Source organism: Zonotrichia leucophrys, chromosome 7 (assembly GCF_028769735.1).
Source record: "Zonotrichia leucophrys gambelii isolate GWCS_2022_RI chromosome 7, RI_Zleu_2.0, whole genome shotgun sequence".
NCBI classification, from domain to species: domain Eukaryota; kingdom Metazoa; phylum Chordata; class Aves; order Passeriformes; family Passerellidae; genus Zonotrichia; species Zonotrichia leucophrys.
The window spans coordinates 19,984,783-20,008,379 of NC_088177.1; the positions used below are offsets into that span (position 1 = coordinate 19,984,783).

Below are 23,597 nucleotides of genomic sequence, written 5' to 3' on the forward strand. Positions count from 1 at the left end.
AAAACCCAGGAAACAACCTACCCACAAATGATTCTAAGTAACACATGTGATTTTTTAATTCAACTTTTATCATGCTCTGCTTTTAAGAAGTACTCACTGGAGAATCTTACCTAAGAACTTGAAGATAAACACATTTTATGGCAGGCTTGATCAACTGAAACACCCTTTTAAAATTAGGGATTGTAATAATCCAAAACAAATAGGTTAAGATGGTTCACTCACCCTTCCTGTCACTCTCAAGAAGTACCACTAGATACTTTACTTTCAAATTTTAAAATTTTTTTCTTGATTTTGAACCTAACCCTCTACTTAGAAACACTCAATTTTATATTCAAGCATGGACAAGAAGAAGAAATAATCCCTTCTTGTACAAAGTCCAGCCCTCTAGGCAAGTATTTGTCCCCCTAAATCCCACAGTGGAAAGGTTTTATTGGTATTTAAAACAGTGATCTGTTCATCAAAAAAGACCAAACACCTTAAACAAATGAGCTTGCAGGTAGAGTAACAGAACATAATGTGCCTGAATGTAAAATGATTCACTTTGGAACTGTTCAAGAACTCCCGCTCTACTGAGGACCCACGGTTTGGACTTTTAATTATTTAAGCCATGGGCTATAAATCTATGAACACAAGACCAACTTCATAAAGGTGTTAGTGTGCAGGAAGAAGCTCAATTCAAGATGGCAAGTAGCTTGAAATAAGGGTAGTACATTACACAAGTCCTTCCAATAACTAATGTCAGAGGTCTTTCTGGCTACTTACAAACCTGATTCTTTGGATATAACTGCAGAACCGATTTGAGAACGTTCCTTTCTAAAAATTTTTTTTATGCATCACAAAATGGCAGTCTTCCCCTGAATGCAACATTTATAGTTTCAGATTAAAAGGTCTTAGGAAGACTTTCAGGTGTTAGGATCAGGCAGAGCAGGGAGAGCTGGGGAAGCGGAGCTGCTCACTCACCCCATGACCAGAACAGACTTTTCCATTGGAACCAATGGGACAGCTGCTTATGTTCAAGGACTGGATTGGCAGGCACTTTTTGTCCAGACACATCATCTGAGGTCCACATGGAGCTCCATCCTCCACATAACCTAAATCCGTATCATCGTCTAAAAGAACATGAGCACCACTGGGAGAAAAGTTTTAAGACAGTATTAGTATTATGACTGGAATCTTTTGAAAATATTAAAAGCATGTTGGTGTAGACACTGAAAGCCCCACACCTTTCTTTTATTCAGACAGACTGAACAAAACTCTATAGAGTTCTTCTGTCTGTCCACAGCAATGACAGTGTTCCAGTTGTCAAAATAAAAATAAGTCCAGATTAGAACCTAAATACTCAAAGAAGGGCACCTTAGGCTTTGGGGATTTTTCAAGTCTCTAACAGACCACTTCCTTATTTTTTCTTTTTCTCCAAGTGCTATGAAATACTATTGCTAGAAAAAACCCTAAAAAACTAACTTCCTATGTGATTTAAATAAAAGCACTAGTGGAATAATGGAACAATGGAAGAATTAAGAACCACTGTTCACTCAGGACCCAACCATCTAAGACAGTACTCTTAGGGTGACAATAACTGCAGTGTTGCCAATGACTTCAAAATACAAATCCAGTATTGTGCACAGACCCAGTAGTGCAGGAGACTGAAACTCATTTATCTGCTCTTTAACTGAACATCCTACCCTGCCACAACTCTGCCGTTTCCTCCCTCTCAGCCTTCACTTCACTACAGCTGTTTCTTTGAGTATTTAACACTCAAAATCATTCTATTTAAAATATGGGTCTTTGGTAGAGACTTTCTCCACCCCCAGAAAAACATAATGCTGAGTATTCAGTTCTGACAGAAGTTCTGCTATTGGGATCAAGGAAGAGATTCAGGAGTATAATCCACATTTTACTCTCTTTAGATGTGGAATATTGGACTTTTTATGGTTTGGGGATTTTTTTTAATCAAGAGAAATATCACTCAGAATAATGATTTTGCTGCAATTACCTAAAATTCAGACTCTCATATTTATGTCTCTCTTAATTTAATTAGATTTGATAGAGATAAATCATATTGGAACACTGCATTATCTTTTACCTGCAGTCCACTATGCGTCCTTGATGATAAAAAGAATTTGGGATAATTTCTCCTTGAACTTGACCAACTCGTGGAACTCTAGTAAGATTAGTACAGAGCAAAAAGCCACAGAAAACATCACTGGAAAACGAAAACAAAAACCAAAATATTACTGGATTAATATGAGGTAAACTTACAAAAAAGAAAGTCTGGCAATGGCGCTGCTGATCACAGTAATTTATTACCATAAGCCACATGACAGACTTTCAGAGTGCAAGCCTGGAAATAAAGCATTATTTTATTTAAATGACAGAAAGCAGAAACAAGTCATGGCTCAGTCCAATGCACCAGGGAATGCTCACATGAGGACAGAATCTATCTGTGCTCTAAGAACAATCCAGTACAAGTAAGAGGAGCCAAACTGTGCAAAGCTTTGTCAAGTTAGGCTGAAATGCTTCTCCCTCTCTGGCAGCTTACACACCACACATGAATGTCAAGTTTGAAATCTACATTGCATTTTATTTCCTTTGCAGGACAACAGAACCATAACAATTTTTAGTGTGAAGTCATGTGTGCCCAAGTTTTTGTAAAGAATCTGCTTTTTTAATGTTATTTCATATCTGCATATATTTAAATATCTTTTATATCTTCAATAGAAGGATATTAACTAATACTGATTGTCCTAAGTCACAGAAGCAGCTGAATGAATGCTGGAAACTGACTTTGTTAAAACTGAAAAAAACATAAATAGCCCATCAGCCAGATCGTTGTCCTGCATTTCTCTACCAACAAAGAAATGAGGGCTTTTATAGAAATGAGAGGTTTAACATACACATTAGAACACACTATCCTCATCTAAATTAAACAATGCCTTTCCTTATGATCCTATCTGAAAACTAATAATATTAAAAAGTCCACTATACAAGCATCAAATAGTAAAAGAAGGAAAATGTTATTCCAAAATTGAAATTTGTAAGTACATAAGTAAAAATTACAAAACAGAAGTAAATCAAGAGAAATTTAAGTCTATCTACTAATGATCATTTACTTGAAAAATACATTTAATCAAATATTCATCTAGCAATGATCACGTGGAAATTAATCGGGCCTTTCTCTATAGCATCCAAATGTCTAATAGTCCTGTCTGGTCAAAATAAATGTTGGAACAAACTCGACCCAGCATAATCTGGTGTCAGTCCCAGAGCAAGTACAGAGTGTGTGTATAGTGTATATGTAGCCTAATTTATCCCTGCCAAGGCTGAGGTGTTTTTATGTTATGAACTTGTGACTTTTTGCTGTCTTGTCCCTCAGCTACTCTGAAATAACTGAAGTCACAGTACATTCTTCTGAAAATCTGGAATGATTTACAAATCTATTGCTGAGTCACTTATAGAAGTGTCAGAGTGCAATTTTTTCAAGATGCAAACCTCATGAGGGAAAAGAGATTCAAAATAAGGCAAAACAAGCTGCTGAAACATGCATGAAAAGGTAGATAATATTAAACCATTACCAATCTATTTAAATTACAAATAATCTCTACCAAACTGAACTTACTGTTTGCTGCACTGAATCCATCGGTCTCCATCCTTTCCACAGTTTCCTTTTGTTGTGCCTTCTGTATTTAGCTTTTCATAACAAAACTTGTCAGATCCTGAAGACTCTGTTGATGAAGAAAAAAGAAACATGCTTTTCACTAGCAATGTGACAGCTTTGAAACTTGCATAATTTATTGCAGTCGTTCTCTGAAATTTTTTTAATACAAACCATCAATTTAAATACACATGCATGTGCACAGATGGTATTTTCCAGTGACTAAAAGGGAGAGCAGGCTAAACTGAAATACCTACAGATATGTTCAAAATTTGCTCTGAACTTCTAAAAGTAGCCTCCATGGTGTCTACATTGTATTCTGCATATGAAATTTACCTACGGTCTAATTTTCTTCACTTCATAACAGTTGCACATAGATTTAATCTAGTTGTTTTTCACTGCAATTTTTCCTGATCTGCATTTCAGAAGATTTTATATAGGACATTTATGATAAGCATATGTTCTGACATCAACTCAATGTTGATTTTATTCTATTTTTCAGATGCTCACAGGAAACCAAACTTGAACAGAATGTAATTTTTACTTATTTTTAGGAGTAAAATTCTGAACTAACAGGTTTTAAACCCATAATTATTTACTGATGAGCTTATTTGTTTTTTCTAAAAATGAATCTAAAAAAAAGAAAATAGAAAAGCGCAACAATTATATAGAGGAAGATAAAATAATAAGACAGAGTGGTCTCAGTGGCAGTTATGATTAGACAAAATGCACAAGAGCACAGTAAATGCCAGAGCACAGGACGTCCTGGTAGTTCTACTCTGCTGAATTGTCTCCAAGTCCTTCCACAGAACATTCAGCCCCTCTCTGCTGCAAGCAAAGCCCATGGCAATTGCAATTCTGTTTAACTCAACACCTCTGGACTTAAATCACACTATGCATATTTAAGTTCACACCAACGTACTAATTTTCCTGACTTGGAGGATAGCATAGGAAGGAGAGGCAAGGTGGAGCAGCTTTGGCATGAACCACTGATGGGATAATGGAACTGGTGACTGTCTTTAAAGAAAAGCCCAAAACATCTGGTTTTGAACTATACCCAAAAAATCCTCAAATCCCTCCCCCCCGCAGTAGCATTTGCTGCCCTGCCCAGATCTGCAGCCACATCATCACTCCCACTGACACCACTCCCAGATGCAGAATTCCACTTGGCAATCAAGCCATTTTCCCACTGCAGTTTACTCACTCTACTGATCTGAAAACTTTAACTTGTAGCGACAAGAACAAAAAATAAAAACATGAAAAATCCAAAGCAAAGGCAGGAATGAACTAGAAATAAAATACATTTAAGGTAGTTAAAGTCAACCTACTAGATCCCCAGATATATTTGCACTGATTATCTCTTGTCTTGCATTCACCATTATAGCAACGACCCTAAACAAAATACAACATGTTAGGAATGAGAAATAAAAACAACTTCATCTCCTTCCCCTCTCACAACAAATGTCTCATTGCCACCCTTCACATGCATGTTGGGATGTAGATTCCATGATTTTGGGTAGATGAAGTACACATTTTGGCCCAGATTCCCAAAGCCAGTTTGTGTCCAATACCCACTGACATTTAAGCAGTTGATTTATACGTTTACATAAGCTGGAAAGAACTTATTAACACGGAGTGTAATAAAATATCTATGTATAAAATGTAGAGATACCAAGTGGATTTCACTCAAAGTAGAAATTATTACAATTCATAGAGTGCATAAAACAGAAGCAACATTGATGTTTAAAGGATAAAATTTATGAAGAAATATGGAACATGAGATTTTAAAAAAATCAATGCCAAAACAAAACAAGAATGTGTTGACTTCTATTTGCTGATGCACAGGGATTTTAAAACACTGCATACCTGATTAGAATCACAGGCATACCCATCTTGTTTATGAAGATTTGGTGGACACTGAAAAAAATAAAGAATCTTTTTTGTCATGAGTACTGTAATAAGACATCAGAGTATCATATATGGAATTTTCCTGTTTTTAAGAAAATCGGACAACAATATAAAGGGAGTTGAAAACATAATTAGTGCAATAATCTTCATAGCTACAAATAGAAATGAAAAAATTAACATCTTGAGCCATGAAATACAATGTTCAAGTTTAACTTCCTGCACATTCCAAGAAGCAATTAAGGAGGTGAGGCAAAATGAAAGCCAATGTGTTCAGTAAGAGGATATTTGGTAGCTAATACTGGGGCCAGGTTTGCAACACTGCCACCCCATGCATTTCAGTTCCACTACAACCAGGTGGTGAGGGAGCACCAGGTCACAGCCTACCAGCCTATTGCTTACGGAGCTTCAGGGGGCTTAATGATCTTAATTGTTATGTTCTCTTGGCATTGGGAATTCTTTTGTACAAACAAATCACTAGGTCCAGAAACTTCAGACTATTAAAGTAAGGACTCACTTTAAACCATCCTTAAGGTTTTTCCTCATCTAAAAGGGACCTGTAAAAATTTGGACAGAGAATGCTGCTGCACTGGACTGTGTTAGCCAACACTCTGAGGGCAGCTTGAGAAAGCCCTTCTCTCTCTCATTAAGAATGCTCCATCTACAGAGCAAAAGATTTACCATAAAATATTGGCAATAGCTACTTGTCTATGTGTTGACGTCTCAGATGATAAAATAAAAGGAAGTTATTGCTAATTTATTGGCATTTATAACTCCAGCCAATGTCCAAAGAGATTGTGATTTGTCCTGAATCTCATTTCTTCAAGGTTAAGAACTTGATGCAGTAGATGACTGCATCAGTTATGAAGTTCTTATATAAACAGAATAAATATATAAACATTCAATATTGAAAAGGAGTGTATGCCACCTAAAGCATCAAAGTTGCTGTGAAAATGGAAAATGTACAGGATGTTGACTATTTAAAAGAAATAAAATTGAAACAACATTCTGGTTGCTGTTTATTCCTGCATTTTACATTAGCCAAATGTTTTCAGGACGAATGTGTAAGATCTGCAACTTTTAAAATTCTCATACATGTGCACACTCTTAGAAAACATAACACACTTTATACAAGTCTTACAAGGAGCAGTTTGAAGGACAAGAAGAGGTTCAGAGGGGACCTTCTCACCCACTACCCTCTAATTCCCTAAAAGTAGATTGTAGAGACAGACAAGTCAGCCTCTTCTGCTCAGGTAACAAACGACAGGATGAGAGGAAACGGCCTTCAGTTGTGCTGGGGAGGTTTAGGTTGGATATTAGGAAAAACTCCTTCACTAAAAGGCTTGTCAGCCATTGGAACAGGCTGCCCAGAAAATCACAGGAAAACCACCATCCCTAGAGGCATGTAAAAGACATGTAGATGTGGCATTTAGGGACGTGGTTTAGTGGTGGAGTTGGCAGTGATGGGTTCATGGTGGCACTCAATCTAAAAGGTATTTTTCAATCTAAATGATTCTATGTTTCTATACTCCTTTATTTGTAATTTTCTACAATTTTATTTTAAGCCATTTTATTTCATAAAATCTTAGTGTTATTACCTTTGAATACATTCACATTTGCAGTGTATTCTTATTATTTAAGTTATAGACCAGGCAAAGAATAAAGAAGGATGCCTGACACAAATATTATACACAAAACCCCAAGATTTATGAAAACCAAATAAACATAGAGAAGCCATCTTTTGAGTCCACTTAGATTATTGTTTTCATGAGTTTACAATAGTTCACACTCCATTATATCATCATTTTGGGCACATGACTGTGCAGTTTGTTATTACAATTTTCCTGTTAAATGTATACCAGAAAAAGATTGCAGACAGACATCAGCAGTGCAAGCAGAGAACATTTCTGTACACATACCTGTCCAGAATCCCCAGTGCAGAACTCTGCAATGTCACACTCGTTCACTGCGTACCGACAGTCATAACCTCGTGGGAAAAACTAGAAAATGAAAAACATAGTTCAGCACGAAGAACACATCTACACATGCTGCACCTTTTCCTTCTACCTAAAACACACTCTGAACTGTAACAGGCTGCACACAACTGCCACAGACAACTGGAAAGAACAACTGATACATGGCAGCAACACTCACAAGACACGATGTATTACAGCAGGGTCCATCACTACAGTGAGCTCCATTAGAAAGAGAACACTTCTTACAACAGTCTGCATAGCATTCCTGAAGAAAAAAATAAGCAAAAAGTTTAGTTTCCCATTTTAAACAATTTTTTTTCTTTCCAACATGAAATTATTACAATACCAGCAGACAAAAGATTCAGTTTAGCACTGATGATTTAAAATTATCAGCTGGAAGAAGCCTTTGCAATACTCAAATACTAAGGGGAAAACAGTGATACACAATGCTATAGCAACACAGGGATTCACACCTTCTGAGGCCTGTGCCAAATTTATGCTGCTTAGTTCAATAGCATTCAATGCAGAAAAAACCTCCAACCTAATTACAAGTGCAATTATATTAAATACTACAACAAGAACTCAAATCTAGAGGGCAGATTTTTGCAAAAACATTATTGGAGTATTTCTGCAATAGAGAAGAAAACAACAGTTTACTTGTTCTGTCTGAAAACATGCACCAGTCTCCAAAGTATCAGTAAGGAGTTTCCTTCTCCAGATATGCTATCCAGGAAAGCCAAGAGGTAAGCACTTCTCCAGTGCAACTCAAAAACTGCTGGGAAACAGCTGTACCTTGTCATTGGTGTAACAGGAGCTGTTCAGAGGACATTGTCTTTGCACTCATTGTCATATTTTTTAACACAGGCTTTTAACAAAATTGTTCCCAAACAACAGGCAAAACAAATTCATTTCCATGACCTTTCCCCCCCTCTCTTACCAATCACTTAATTTACCTTAATAAATTTTATAAGAAAGACTTGTGGAGCAATCTATAACTCTACTTACCATTCGGAAACCACAATCACATTCTTCTCCTGCTTCTACAAATCCATTTCCACACTCGGTGGCTTCGAAGAGCTAAAAGAAAAAAGCCCCCACCCCAAAGTAAGAATAAAACTAGTGTCAAGTGACTTCTGTGTCACATTTCTGCAATGCTACACAAATGTGCTGTCCCAGACAATGCAGGTGCCATGCCTCAGTGAGAAAAGGCAGTGTGGTTTTCAAATGCTGCTCATCAGAATTTTTCACACATGAAAGGCATACAGCCAAATCACAGGAATGCTGGTCCTCTTTAGGAGATACTGATCTCAGAAAAGCATGATAAATAGAGAGATACTACAGCAATATTTTAGGGGTTGACATTTGGATTTCACTCCTGTTCCACAGCCTCCCCAGTTTTGTGACAATTTCTTCAAGAAACCAGTCCACAATATCATTCTTGGGATTTGCTCAGGTACCCACACTTGCTCATGCAATGAGCTACTGTCTGTTCCTCTGCAATGTTTGTGCATGAGAATAATAAGTGGAAATAAATACTGCCAAAAAGGAAGTCCTATGTGTCTTATTAGTAAGTTATACATAAGCACATACAAAGACTACTAAACAGCTAATCCTAGAACCACAGACAATGCAGATAAATTCTGCAGCTCAGGATGATGCAGATTCTACAGTGGTTTCACACATCGTAATTTTGACTAAAGGTACTTTTCAGTCTTGTCAAAGAAATAATTCTGCAAGAGGCTTGTCTGTTTTCAATATAATTCTGCTTTAAAATCATAAGAATATCAGGAATCACCAATTTAATTAGAATACTAGCAGCAGAAACACATCCACTAGAACATGGTTGAAATGAAGTTAGAAGTTAACGAGCTAAAATGTGAACAGATTAATCTAAGGGTGAAAGATGTGAGTAAACCTTTCTGCATGGGCTCAGTGGAAGTAAAGCTGTGAAGAACTAGCAAGATATGAAACACAACATAAAATACAATACAAATTATATATGAACTTGTATGGAATTCTTCTTTGGTCATTTTGGTTGGGGCAAGGGGGGAATCATAACGCCAAGTAAAAATGAAATATAATATTTCACTTTTGTTGTGTAATCAATAGCACCTATTGGGTGCTATAATTTTGGGTGCCAGAAGCAAATCAATAGTGAAGAAATATCCATATGCACTCTTCTTCACCAGTAATGTTGACAGGATTATAAAAAGCATTTCATTTTTTCCTCCCCTCTGTAAGCTCCTGTCTCTACTACACTTTGGTGCAAACAGCAAGATCTCTTACTCTGAAACTGAAATTCATTTCTCTATCAAACAAGAAGATTACAGAACACAGCAGGCACACAGAAATTTCCTATGGCAATCAGGAACCATTTAATGTTCATATACATGTCAGAGCATAACTCAGGATATAGTTTTTTAAATAGCATCATGGTGACTGCTTAACAATTCTGTTTTACTTACCAAAGGATTATACACACAATTTTCTACCTTACCTCCTGACCTGCAAATAAAAGCCTTCTAAACACTGTATGATCATTTTGCCCTCCCGAAGTACTTAAAGCTGTCAAGCACTGGCACAGATAATATATAAAGATAATTCAACTATTTCCCCATAAGCCTTTTCCTCAAAATAAATCAGACTTTTATTCTGTCAAATTGAGTCAAATTGACAACTTCTTCATATTACTTTGCCTGACAACTGTCACTAAAAACTGAAGCTGTGTTTTGCCATTTCCCTATTTATTCCTTTGTGTAAGAATTCTTGCATTCTTACTCTATAAGCAAAGATTGCTACCCTGGGAAAAGATTCAAAACCACTTGAACAAGCAAAATTTTTTTTAGTTAATTGTGCAAGGTGATGGTCCACCAAAGGGTACAGCATAGTAAACAGAACAGCTTAATAACCTCATGTGGTATTAAATTCTACAAGGACAGCAGTTTGACACTATGATTCAATAGAATATTAATGCTTTGGATTGCTCTTACTTGGCATAAAGAGCCACATGGAATATTTTTATACTGCTCAGCTTTACAGGGATGTCAGGCTAATATTATCTTAGAAAAAATTATGACCTTGGTAAGTTTTTAGGCAAAAAAGCAATGGTAGAAGGAAACAGCTATGAATGATAGTTTGCTAGATGTATATTTGAAATGAAATGAAGCAAATGTTGAGAATAACCAGAAGTTGCTACTGTCTACATGAAATCAGCTATGGATTTCTATTTCCTAATGTAGTAACTGGCATTCTTTTGAACAACCTCAGACACAAAGTCCAAGAATTGAGTATAGGTGGAGCATACACTTCTGGATTTATGTTGTACTACTTCCAGCATAATAAGTAGTGCATTTATACTGAATTTATCATTATTTGAGTATGAAGAATTGTAGAAATCAGTTGCATTCCTCTCAGTATTATTTTAAAATGCTAAAGGGGTTGAACAGCTAATTACAACCTCAAGAAAATACCCACATAGATATCTGAATAAATCTGAGAAGAGATGATGTCAGTGAAATGATTACATTTTCATTACAATGTGCAGCAGATGTCCTGAGTACCAAGTTATTTATTACCTTTGTTGGCCTGTTAAAAAGACAGGCACCGCCCCCACGAAGTAAAAATTCTTTGTATTCTGCAATGCTGCATTTGGAGAATTTCCTGGAATGGTATACCCTAAAATGGTAAAGAATTAGGTGAGCAAATGCCTTGAAACATCACCAGCTACTGGAAAAGGGCAAAGGGGTCACAACCTTTTTTAAATACTGTAAATCCCAGTTTCTTACAACCACTGTGTGCAACAGTATAACAGCTCAGTCTTATTCTCAAATAATAAAATCAGAACAAAAGAAAAATTTTAAAACATTTTGCCTTTTTTATATTTCTACTTCATGTACAGTATATAAAACTGTAGGTTTTAAACTTCTTAATAAGGTAAACCCACATTATCATAGTAGCTGCTATTCACCCTTTCTATTGCATGCATAATCCAGTATCCTCTCCAGTTTTTTTTAACACCTACAAGATGCTACAGCAAAAAGTTTCACAGCTTAATACAAACTGGTAGAAGAACAATTTCATCCCATTTTCTTCTGTCATGTTTGCTAATCTCATTTCATGTCTCCTTAGTTCTTATACTAGAAGAAAGTGTAATTATTTTTGCACAATGTTACAGACTTCTCTCAGATTTCCTCAACTCAATCTTTTTCCCAGACTATTGAAAATGTAGTTTATTAGTAATTTCTCACTCAGAAATTGTCTGATATGTTTACTAGTCATGTTTTGAGATCTGGGAATGAGATCTATTCACATTATGAAAGACTGGGGTAACCATGCCATAACGAGGTTTGCCATTCCTCTCCTAACAACTCACTGCCACTGAGCTATTTCCCCACTGAACCATTCTATACAGAAAAAGCATCTCCTGACACTGATGGAGTTAAGTGAATAGGCTTTAAAGTGCAGCTAATTGTTCCCTCATTTCATTAGTCAGTCCTTTATCAGTTTCTACATGACCATCCTCTGCTCCTGGCTTTTGTTTACTGCTAACCTTTTTTACAGAGGAGTCTTATTCCACAGCCTCTTCTTCTGATATTTCCATCCAAGACCAATACTTTGATGAGTTCACCACATGAAGGAAGCCAGTATCTATTCTGATCAATGCTTTACCTTGGATTCCAGGAGCAAATTTATGGAATGATTTTCTGTTGCACTCCTACAGTGGGCGACAATTACAAGTCTCCAGGGAAGCCACCAAGTTACTCTACTGAGGAACCAATTTCCAAATACTGTGCAAAGAAACTAAGCTCCTTCCGTCTCATTTGTAACTAATTTTCTCCATGATTTTTGCAATCAAGCTTCCACAGTGAGCAAGATACTGACAGGAAGTGATTTCTAAGACTCAAACCCCTGTATTTCAGAAGTTACTCAATTGTTTACAGTATAGAGAAAAGAATCATTGGCAGTGTGTGAGGGTGGAGGGCAATGAAATTCTTCCCATACAGATGTGCTTCCCCTTCAGACTTCACTGACCATTTATTTACATAAGGATTGAGTTCCAACTGTTTCTGGTTTTTCATTTATTAGTACTAAACACATGGATAAACTCAATGCATAAATATTTCTGCCATAATATAAACTATGAACTCATTCCAGAGCCCTCAATTACTGATATTTATGACATACCCTGTTTCCTCCATGATGCAACCACCCCAGGATTCAGTGCAGTCACACTCTTCTCAGACAAGACCAAAATACAACAGAAAAGGAGAAAAGTTATAAATATGCTTACAATAAATATAAAGTACTATAAAAATGGAGCTTGACTAATTATACAAAGATTTGATGGTTGCTTGGCTGTACAAACTCTAGCCCCAAAAAGGAAACCAGCCCACTTGAAGACATACTAACACCTTAAATAAATACAATACTTTCAGATTACAATATCTGCATGTTCTTAAGACTCAACACAAAATTTTAGGCACTACACAAAGCTAAAAATAGTTGGCAACATCCTTCCCTCCATGCTCTCAAAACAGGCAGCACAAGGCTGTTTGCAGTACACATAATATTGATGATTTTAAATGTTCAGATTTTCTCCTCCCTAAAGATACAGAATACCCTGAAAGAGGATTGTTACTGGACAGGACAGGCTTTATCCCTTTAGCATAAATTTAACAGTAATATGCCAATCAGCCAACCAAACATTCATTCAAAAAAGTAGTTGAATGAAAATGGATTTACAGTTTACTTACAGCTATAGCATGTAAGTCAACAGTGACCAAATTCATAACACAAAAACAAAAGATCAGCACCTTATGGATGGTAAAACAGAAGCTGCAAACTGCCTATAAAAACGATCTACCAAAGATAGTAGTACTGTAGTTACTACTGGAAATCCAGAGTTTCTCCGTGGAAAATATTTAGAAATCATTTATGTTATTTCTTCTCTCCCCAGGCCTTTCACTAATCTTTCTCTATAAAGGGCATCCAAATAAGGACACTAAGCTATCAGATAAAAAAACCTCTATTTTTCAGTTTAAAAATATTCTGATTTCCAAACTATATCAACTCTGTTTTATCTGTAAAGCAATTATATAGAAAATAGTTTAGCAATTTGCTAGTTTACATAATTCAAAAGCAATGCTTTACAAAACAATATTCCTCAGCATGGTTTCCAAACTCACAGATTTTTGAAGTAATCCACAATAAAGCCAACATTATCATTCACATTTTTAAAGAGGAAACAGAGAGCAGGTAGCCAAACTCCTTACAAGATGCAAGTGAAAAACCAAACAATTTTCTTTAGCCCTGAAAAGGGGTTTGCAGCAGTTTTTGTACCAACACTCTACACATGTTAAGGTAACACAAATCTGGTCTGACTGTGAAAAAGCAAGATAACAAGTTGAGCAAATGTCACACTGGACTAGGTTATAACTCCTTACCATTTCTTCAATTGTAAATCAGGTATTTTTGCATTTCAAGAAGTCAGCGATTGTTCTATTGGATTTACAAATTTCATGATGATAGACAATGAGTTCTAAATTAAATTAATGGTGTTTTTACCAATATACCTTTGAATATTGGTTATGAATCTAACCTCGACACAGGACATCACTGAGGTCATGCAAAATGTCACTAAACTGGCAGCTCTTATTTTGGTGAGGCTGAAATTTCACTACATATATTTCCAAAAGCAGCAATTCTTGTTCTATAGTTACAGCAATTTTGGCATTTCTTTCAAACACAGTAAAGGAAGTGTTTGTATTTAGCTAAGGAAGACAAAAGACTCCATGTACATACTCGGTTTCCTGGCAGCTGGCTCCCATTGTATTCCAAGATTCTGAGCAAGACTCTGGGCTAGTTCCTGTGCCATGGGCAAAGGGAGGCCATACTGCATTCCAAGAGAAGCACAATTATAAAGAAACAAAAACCCCATTAGTTATGGTAATGAACACTGCACTGGCTCATTCTACCTTACTACATACCTACTATTTCAAAATTCAGTGCAGTCAATCACAATTCTGTGTGCATATAAAGAAAATAAACTCAATAAAGTACATAACAGATAAAATATTCCTCTCCTAATCTCAGGCAATCTCTCCCCACTGGTTAATCTAAAGAAAGAAGTTTATTTGATATATATGCAGTACAGTTTTGTAATAGTAGGATTTAACCCACATAAAAACAGGAGAATTTCATTATCAACTTAACTCTGCACTGAGGGGAAAAAATAACAATAATAGTCAAAAAAACAATACACAGGGACAATTTGTTTTCTAATTGCAATGTTAAAAAAATTCTGGAAGAATCAGATGACACTGGTACCTCAGAAGATCAAGTGTCTTACAGTGGTAAGACAAAGAGTATTCAGTACTGTGTTTCAAATACTCCTAAGATTTTTGGGTCTAAATTTCTGTTAAATATAATAAAAGGCAATTTAAGTTCTTTTTAAGAGAATAATGCAGACAGGAGAAATACTTTCTAAAAAGAAAGGCATGCTCAGCAGTAGTTTGATGATGATCAAGAATGCTGGCTGTGAGAATACTAACTTTTTAATATGTAAATTATCTTTAAAACCCTGGGTACTGAAACATATGAACTTGTAAGATTTTAATGTAGAGATTCTACTTTATTTCATTTTAGTCATGAAAAAAAAAATTACCTCATTCACTCCTACTCCTCTGGCCACAGAGCAAACACCTCCAAAGTAACTTAAGCTGCTCCTTTTGTAATGAAATGTCACATTCCTTACAAACAAATAAAAATGAAGAAACTATAACACGTTGACATTGAGCACCAAGAGCTTATTGAAAGAGCATACTCTCACACATACTATGATAGATTGCATGTACATTCATCTATTTCTAGCATAACAAGCAACTGCAAGTTTACAGAATACCAACACTGAAAGAGGTGGTTTTATGTAAACTTTGACACAAATACTATTTTTCTCTTCTAGAGTCAGAATCAGCCTTAACCCACACACAAACCAAGCACAGAAAGCTTGAGTGCCAGACTCCTAAGACAATACCCTAATAACATTTCTTTAAAAAGTTCACAATATATTCCAATTTATGATTTGTCATGAAGGAATTCTGTTCTGAAATGTACCAGTACTGAGAACTTTAAAAACTATTATCTCAATCCAAAGTAATTTAAGTTTTAAATCCCAATGAAAAGACTGAGAAGTACACCTAAAGGGAAAGTAATTTAATACTGCTCTTTAACCTTGCCTCCTTTCATTTATTGTTAGTAAGCTCCAAATAATTTAGTTAAAGTGATGTAATCTGGAAGATCTAAATTATTCAATAAAATGCCTATAAATTACTATGAATTACACCTATTTTAACTTCATAGTCATAACAATAAATCTACACAGCCTACAAACAACCTATAGTGATCCTGCATGGTGTATGAATGACCTGACCTTTGAAAATTGATGGGTTTTTTTAAAATGACAGATTACCCCATACAGGTACATCTTTGTTTTTCAGAACATTCTAACAGCCATCAGAACTTTCAGACTGCAGCTTAACTAAACACTTACAGCCAGGGGCTTTACAACAGACAGGACCACAGGCACTTTTGGAAATGTTCTATTTCACCTCTCCCCAGCTCCAAGGAGGCTGAGCTGGAGCTTGCCATGTTCCACTAGCTTTGGAACATCTCCAAGCATGGGCACTCCATAGTCTCTGTTCCAGCATCTGACCAACTTCACAATGAAAGGGTTTTTTTGCCCTGTGTTTAAATGGAACTTCTTGTATTTCAGGTTGGATTTGATACTTTTCACCATGAGAAGAGCCTGTTTGCTGGCAAACTCTTCAGCAGGTGACACAAAACATGCATGGAAGTCACTAAGAGTGCATGTCAGCAGCACTGTGCCTGTATTATGAAGAACAAAATCAGTGTTGTATTGTGATGCCTGTATTAAGGAAATCTGGAGGAAATTCTTCATCCCCTATTTTTATCTTCTTCTGCAAAATATGAACTACAGAAGAAAATATATTCACCATGGAAGACATTAGTTACTCCATCCTCACAGTATGTCATGCTGCTGGGAGACAGCTTAAGATCTTTCCCTATGCTGCACAGGGGAGCACACATTTCCTCCTCTTTGCTTACAATGCCATGAAGTAAAGTAATCCTTGCTCAAGGCTGAAGTCGTGCCTAGTGATGCAAGTGGAATTTCCTCTCAAAATGCTTTGTGTCTCAGAACAATTCATTATAGCTCTAAAGAAGAAGACCTTCCATTAATAAATCATCACAGCAGCCACATGTGTGAATAAATTTACTAACTGGAACACTCTTGTGGCAACACATAATCCTGTCAGCTCTGCCCTCTCCTTATCATAACTGGAAAAGCAGCACATTACACACCTGATTAGCAAAGCTAAGTGCCCTTAAGGGCTCATCTAAAGACACTTCACATGTGACACTGTCTCCAGGTTGCAAAGACATTCAAATATCATTATATCCATCTATCCACATGACCATGGTATATACTACACCTATTAAAAACAGGTGTTAAATATCAATTAAGCTTCCTAAGGAAGGCAGATGTTGATTGATACAGAGAGTACCAACCAAAACAAGTAAGCAAGAAGAGCCAAGTGAAGCAAAGCAGCGACAGGAGCCAGCACAGTGAGCCACTGGCAGGGTACATACGAGAGCAGGTGCACAGCGTCGGCGTGCTGCTTGACGTAGTGCTGCCGGTACTTGGAGAAGTCGTGCAGCATCTGCAGGGGGTCGGGGTGAATGTTAATGCGGTCCCGGTCTGTCCACGTCTCCACAGCCACCAGCACCACCCTGGTGTTCAGCTGCTCCTTGTATATCTGAGGGCAGAGACACGACAGGCACAGGAGTAGAACACTGGGTCAAACGTGCACACTTAGCCAGTAAGAGTAAAGCGGAAGGACAAGAGGGATAAAGCAGGAGGAAAACATGAGGAAACAGTTAGCTGGCAATGCCTTGCATTTTCTAAAAGCCGATATTCTGATCCGCTTAAATTTTATATTTTAGAAGGAAAAAGAAACCAACCCTTGTTGCTCTTTTTTGTTTCTGAGCAACTCCATTGTCTTTAAAATTCTCACGGTAAATAATTTTGCCCCTGAGTTTTGCAGAAAAACTCTGCAAAAAATCAGCAAGGAAGAAATGTAAAGGTACACTGGGTGATCTCAAAGAAAAAAACTAGCTCCAAGAGTAGCCAAAAACAATTAAAAGTTTTAATTGCAACTTTTAAAGTTGCAATTAAATAATGTCTCAGTTTTCCAATAAATCCAAATTTTAATTAATGCTTGATTTCCATTTATATAGTATGATCACTTAATTCTCACATTGCATGAGTGGAATTAAGGAAAAATATTTATTTGTCTATAAATGTTAATGTTACCGTAGCAATAGACAGGAAACAATCAGGCATTAACAATAACAAAACAGTTTTAAAATATGCATTTTAACATTGTGCATGATACTTGATTCTGACACAAAACTACTGCTGTCTTTGGGTTCAGTTCAAAAAATGCCAAATTTTAATAACTAAGGTTATGCAGAACTTGTAGGTCTACAAAAGATGTATTCCTTATCTGCCTTGACCAGAAACCCAGTTTTGTATCAGGGCAGAGTTATCCTTATTAAAAAATCAATGTATAATATTCAGCTTAGAAAAAAAAAAAAAAAAAGAGAAATATAAAACCAAGAGATAGGAACCAGCTAAGCCCAGTTTTGTCCAAGACCTTGGAAGGAAAAGAGTATTAGCATGCTTGAATCTCAGGGAGAGATGTTCTCAGGCTGAGAACATACACAGAAAATGGTTTACAACATGAGCAAACCCAATGAAATTAAACTGCCTGGAATGACATAGGGGTGAATCAATAAAGACTTTATTTCTGTTTGCCTGGAGGAAAACTCTATTTCCTGAAGCAAACAGCAACAAAAAAAATGGAAGAGGGGGCAGAGAACCTGAAGGCCTCTGAAAGCCATTATCCTATTGCCAGCAATAAATCAGTAAGAAATACAGCCCACAGCCTATGGACACAAGGGACTAACAAGGCAGAAAATCCTGCTCTTTTTCATGCTTTATTTAAAGAAAACACCCAATAAGATGTCATTTTGTAAGATCTCTATGAAGGGACTGAATTCTACACAAGAATGAAGCCTGTGTTTCTGCATACACACAGATAAAAATGGAAAAACCAGACATAATAAGAGAAAGAAAAGGTGGATTAAATTACTTTTGTTAAAATGAAGAGGAAAGAGAAAGAAATAATTATCAGATGAGGAAAAAATAAAGATGTCACCTTTTCTTTGGGTTTGTCCAATATATATTGCAGAAATATTACAATTATTTACATTTTATATGCTCTAATAATTTTTCAGATCATTACAGAAAAATATACCGAAACACTTCTGGTATTTCATGTATTATAAATATATTCACCTAAATTTTGAATATACATCCAGTACACTTGATATGTAAGAACAAATACTGCATTGTTTCCTCCAAGTCAAACTGCTGACAATGTTTTGGACTGAATCATATCACACAGCTCCACTGGTATCAATAATGTCACATGGAAAAGGGACTCAGAGTCAGCATTTGGCACCCTCTTTATTCCTCCCTACTAGAAAATCTACCTGCTTTCACTACATATAGAGCTCTTAAACATGTGTGATCATTATATATGCAGCAAAAACAGGAAAAAAACCCTCCCAAATTAATTTTACCACAAATACTACTTTTAGTTTATATGCTGTATGCAAAATTGTATTAAATTTAGCACAGATACAAGTAAGGTATCTGTGTCAGTTCCACCCATTTATAATGTAGTACAGTGGCATTTTGTTTGTTTTTAAGATATAGAGATTTATAAAGCAGATTATTTTACTCACACTGGCTTTTTCTTCCAATAGATATATGTATCCCTTGTGAGCTATACTTGCAGTTTCAATCACTTGTAGTTAGATACAAATATACATTTGATTAAATCTCATTCTTAATTGGTGACAGATAATGAAATCACCCCTGCCAAAGACAAACTCTGAGAGTTGCAAGCTTTAAGAAAAATGCCACAGATAATCTGATAGTTTCTTATACATTCACCCCAGGCTATTCTTCTGCAGAGGAACTAGAAGTGCACTTTAAAGTGTAATTGAAATTTGATATCTGAAAATGGCAGCATTTTTAACACAGTGCTGAAGTAGAAGCCAGTGAATCAGTTTTCAGAAGAAATATTGATACTTACAGCATCTACAAGGTTTACCACAGACTTTGCAAAATTGTTTGTGTATGCAGTTGAAGAACGGTGCCTTTTGAACTAAAAGAAGAGAAAGTAGAACACAGTGAGAATTTAAATATTTATTACTAATTCTTTATTTTTACAGCATGAAAGTAAAATTAATAATTTAAGAAAGAGTAATGGGAAAACTCAAAAAACCTTTCAGATCACAGCCTATACCTCTTATTCAAGAATCCCTGGAAGATAAAGGGAGCTATGTATGTTATGCAGCCTTTCCCAACTGCAAAAGGAGCATTTAACCATAAGAAATACTATGCTTAGAATCAGAGTTCAAATGTTTGACACAAAATTACAGGTAAACAGGAACACAAACATGAGCTCAAAATTGAGAGGATGCTTTACCCATTAAAATTATTTAATCTGATGAGTTACATATCAGACTGTAGTAGCCACATTCCATCACTTTAATTATAAGACATGAAGATGAAGCATTTACCACTTATCCTGTGCACAGCTCTTTGCAAACGCAAAATGGAAGGGGGAGCACATGGCAAAAGTAAATACATGTTTGAACATTAAAACAGTTAAGCTGAATATCTTAAATCCTAACTTCACTTTTTTTTAATAGACCTAGATGAGCTGTATTACAAGTTCTGCTTCACAATGTCTGTGCATGTTATTACAATGGTTTCATGTCTTTCCTCGTCCTGCCTCAAAAGCCCCTTCTGTTCCAAGTCAAATTTTTTAAAGATGCAGCTATGGTATCTGAACACGAATCCATATGACTTTCAAGAAACTGTAAAACTATAAACCAAGATTATATTACACAGTATGATTTGCAGATAGGAAAAATAGGTCTTCAAAATTTCACAGAAAATGAACATGAAATTGCTTAGAACGGGGGAGAAAACCCTTTCTCAAAAAACGTATTAATTTCAGCTACTGGCTAAAAGCAACAAGTCTCATTGCCTCACAGTGCTCCATGAAACTGTCAGTTATTCTCTATGAAACACAGTACTTCAAAAGAGGCCTTGGAAGAAGAGACTCTTCAGTGAGCAACTGAGTAGCTGCTCAGGTATGCTGCTAGTAGGTGTCCAGGATGCACACTGAGAGGAGCACTATGCCATGGACTGCTCCCAGAGAACAATGACAGTGGGGAAGGGGGAAAGGCTGCCTTTGGCTTTTTGTTTTGAGCCAATCCCAAACCTTTCCAGAAGTGGAAAGGTAAAGTAATATGCTTTGAAAATGTTCTTGGTTTTCATGAAAGAATTAAAATGCTAAAATCAACAGTAATATACCACGTAATGTGGTAAAACACAGATTCTAAATGAAATTAACCTAAACCAGTAAAAAACACAACAACCTAATTTAATGTGTTGAGATATCTTTATTGCTAGAGGAAAGGAAATGCTGTGAAAATACACAGTATTAACCATTTAACACAATGATCAAGGAGGTTTAAGATACTTCTTCCATTGAAGACCTTTGCTGCAGGGGAAGCATGCCCTCTCCTGGTAAGCAGAAAACCTTGAAAGTCTATTTAGTGAGCTCGTGGACATGCAAGATGTGACTCCTGACTGTGAACACTTTCCTAAGTATGTCCATTTTATTCTTTGAAAATATTTACTATCTGTTTCTAAGTCACTGATGAGTATGAAGCAAAAGTCTTGTGCTATAAGTTCTAGCAAATAAAGCTTTAGAGGAGACAAGAGTGTCTGTAATAAGTGTAGTGAGCACCTTCAAGCACATCTGCAGCACAAGAGCCCAGGAGAAAGAGACAGGCATAGGAATATTTTCTCTTCATAAGGAACACCAAGCATAGACAAAATGGCCATAATTTCAGTTACTGTGTCCAATTGCTAAATAACCAATGCCTGAACACTCCTAAGAGCAGTTTCCTACCAGGTGGCTTTACAAATGAAAACAGATTAAGAAACTTCTGTCCTGCCTTTTCCACCCATTCAAATTCCCTCCACAGTGCTAAATTAACACAGATAAAATATAGGCTATGTTTGCCCAGACTACTTCTATGATTTATTAGACAGGTGAGGGGAGGGTACATTATCTGTCTATTCAGCACTGGAACAACTATGAATTACTGCATCCTGTTCTGATATCTTCAATTTCTTGTTCTTAAATATCATCCTTTAGTGTTGACAACAGAGCCCACAACTCCATAAAGCACTGGGAAACTTGCAGCAGGGTGAGAGACATGAAAAGCTCTTTACTCGCAAATAAAATAAGTGAAAACTATTGTATCAATAAAATTTGATTAAAAAAAAAAAAAAAAGAAGTTGTGCTTACAACAAATATCGCTTAGTCTGACTTTTTCCAGTCATCCCTCAAGACAAAAAGAGGAAAAAATTGGGCTTTCCTCCCCTCATGCATGTTGGTTTCTTTAATGACACACTTTCTGAATCAAACAAACAACTTACCTTGCACTCCATTATCACTCCTGTTTGTAATTATGGAGTAGCCACAAAGAACAGTCAGAGTTTTGTCTACACGTTTTGCTGCGTTAAAATTTAAATTAGTAAAACTAAAGTCAAAGTAACAAATTCTGACCTCTTTCTATATAACTTCAAAGACAGGATGTAATTTTAGAACATTTAGTGTGTTTCTTCTGGACAAAAATGTTTTGTTGTTTTATTTTGTTAGTGATGGGCATATTGATTTATCCATATGATACCCAAGTGTTCCAGATTCATTTTGAACATATAATTGCCCCAAAAATTCTTAGGTAACATTAAGTTTCATTAGGTATTATGGCCTACAGTGTGTCTTACAGTACAAATGCTAATAGCTGTTGATAAATAAAATCCTGGGCCCAAAAATGGTAACAATTTATAGGCTGTACATCAGCCTACAAACTGTCACCAAAAGGAAGATTACCACTGAATTGATATACTTACCATTTTATGGTCATTTACTATCATGAGTTCCAGATATTTCATTTCTTCAAAGACACCACGAGATAACTGATGAATGAAAGAAATTCTTTGAGAAATCATGAAGATGCAGTTCTTTTCAAAAATAACTGCAGCTGATTTTTATTATATATACAAATAAAATATCTATTGTTTAGGGTATGTAAATCACTAAACAACTGGGTGAGAAATGCAAGTAGGGTAAAGGATCATAGTTCCAGTAACTTAAACACCGGCTGAGAATCTGAGCCACATCACCAGGAAAGTTCAGGGTGCACTCTTTTGGCTCCAGTGCAGACACCACCACTGCTTTCCTCCTCCTTACATTATGTATTATTCACCACAGATTTAATGAGGAAGGAAGTTACTAAAAAGATAAGCACCCTCAAAAATATGGTGTGGATTGTGCAACTCAGTGAAGAAATTCAGAATAATCTCCTTTAACTCAATTATTCCCCTAACTGATACATATGCATGTGAAGATCATGAGGACTGCCCACTGAGGTTCTCCCAGTAACCCAGTTCTGGGTGTCCTCATTTGGATTTTTGATTTAATCATGCTACTTCATGAGCCAAGTGACAATAAAGTCAGATATCTATAAAGTAGCAAAAGTTCATTCAAAATTATTCTTTATTCTCAAGTAGACAAAAAATTAAAATTCTAAAGTAATTTCCACTACTAAATTTTGATTGAATTGATGCATAACAATGTTGTGACTTTAGAAAGTTTATCATTTTTCTTCCAGATTTTCTATTTATGAAGAAAAGTCTTGTTTTCTCATTTGATAATAGTATTATGGGATAATATTAAGCTTCTGAAAAAACTTATTTCCTAAATCCTATATTCTCTTGACATTAAAAAATATAGAAATTAGTGAGTTTGGTATTATAAAATGGTCTT

General features: G+C 36.0%; 1 protein-coding gene across 5 annotated transcripts in view; it reads right to left on the bottom strand.

Moving 5' to 3' along the window:
* Positions 1-23,597, bottom strand: part of ADAM23 (ADAM metallopeptidase domain 23) — a 63,954-nt gene that overhangs the window by 15,789 nt on the left and 24,568 nt on the right. For all 5 annotated transcript variants that reach the window (XM_064719092.1, XM_064719094.1, XM_064719091.1 and 2 more), the window contains exons 9-23: positions 22,682-22,747; positions 19,776-19,847; positions 17,200-17,366; positions 15,197-15,281; positions 14,335-14,425; positions 12,718-12,766; positions 11,109-11,208; positions 8,539-8,610; positions 7,712-7,798; positions 7,477-7,557; positions 5,519-5,569; positions 4,981-5,044; positions 3,617-3,722; positions 2,084-2,203; positions 961-1,129 (exon numbers count right to left, since the gene is read on the bottom strand). In XM_064719092.1, coding sequence (XP_064575162.1) covers positions 961-1,129; positions 2,084-2,203; positions 3,617-3,722; positions 4,981-5,044; positions 5,519-5,569; positions 7,477-7,557; positions 7,712-7,798; positions 8,539-8,610; positions 11,109-11,208; positions 12,718-12,766; positions 14,335-14,425; positions 15,197-15,281; positions 17,200-17,366; positions 19,776-19,847; positions 22,682-22,747 — 1,380 coding nt within the window. The remainder of the gene's footprint in view (positions 1-960; positions 1,130-2,083; positions 2,204-3,616; positions 3,723-4,980; positions 5,045-5,518; positions 5,570-7,476; positions 7,558-7,711; positions 7,799-8,538; positions 8,611-11,108; positions 11,209-12,717; positions 12,767-14,334; positions 14,426-15,196; positions 15,282-17,199; positions 17,367-19,775; positions 19,848-22,681; positions 22,748-23,597) is intronic.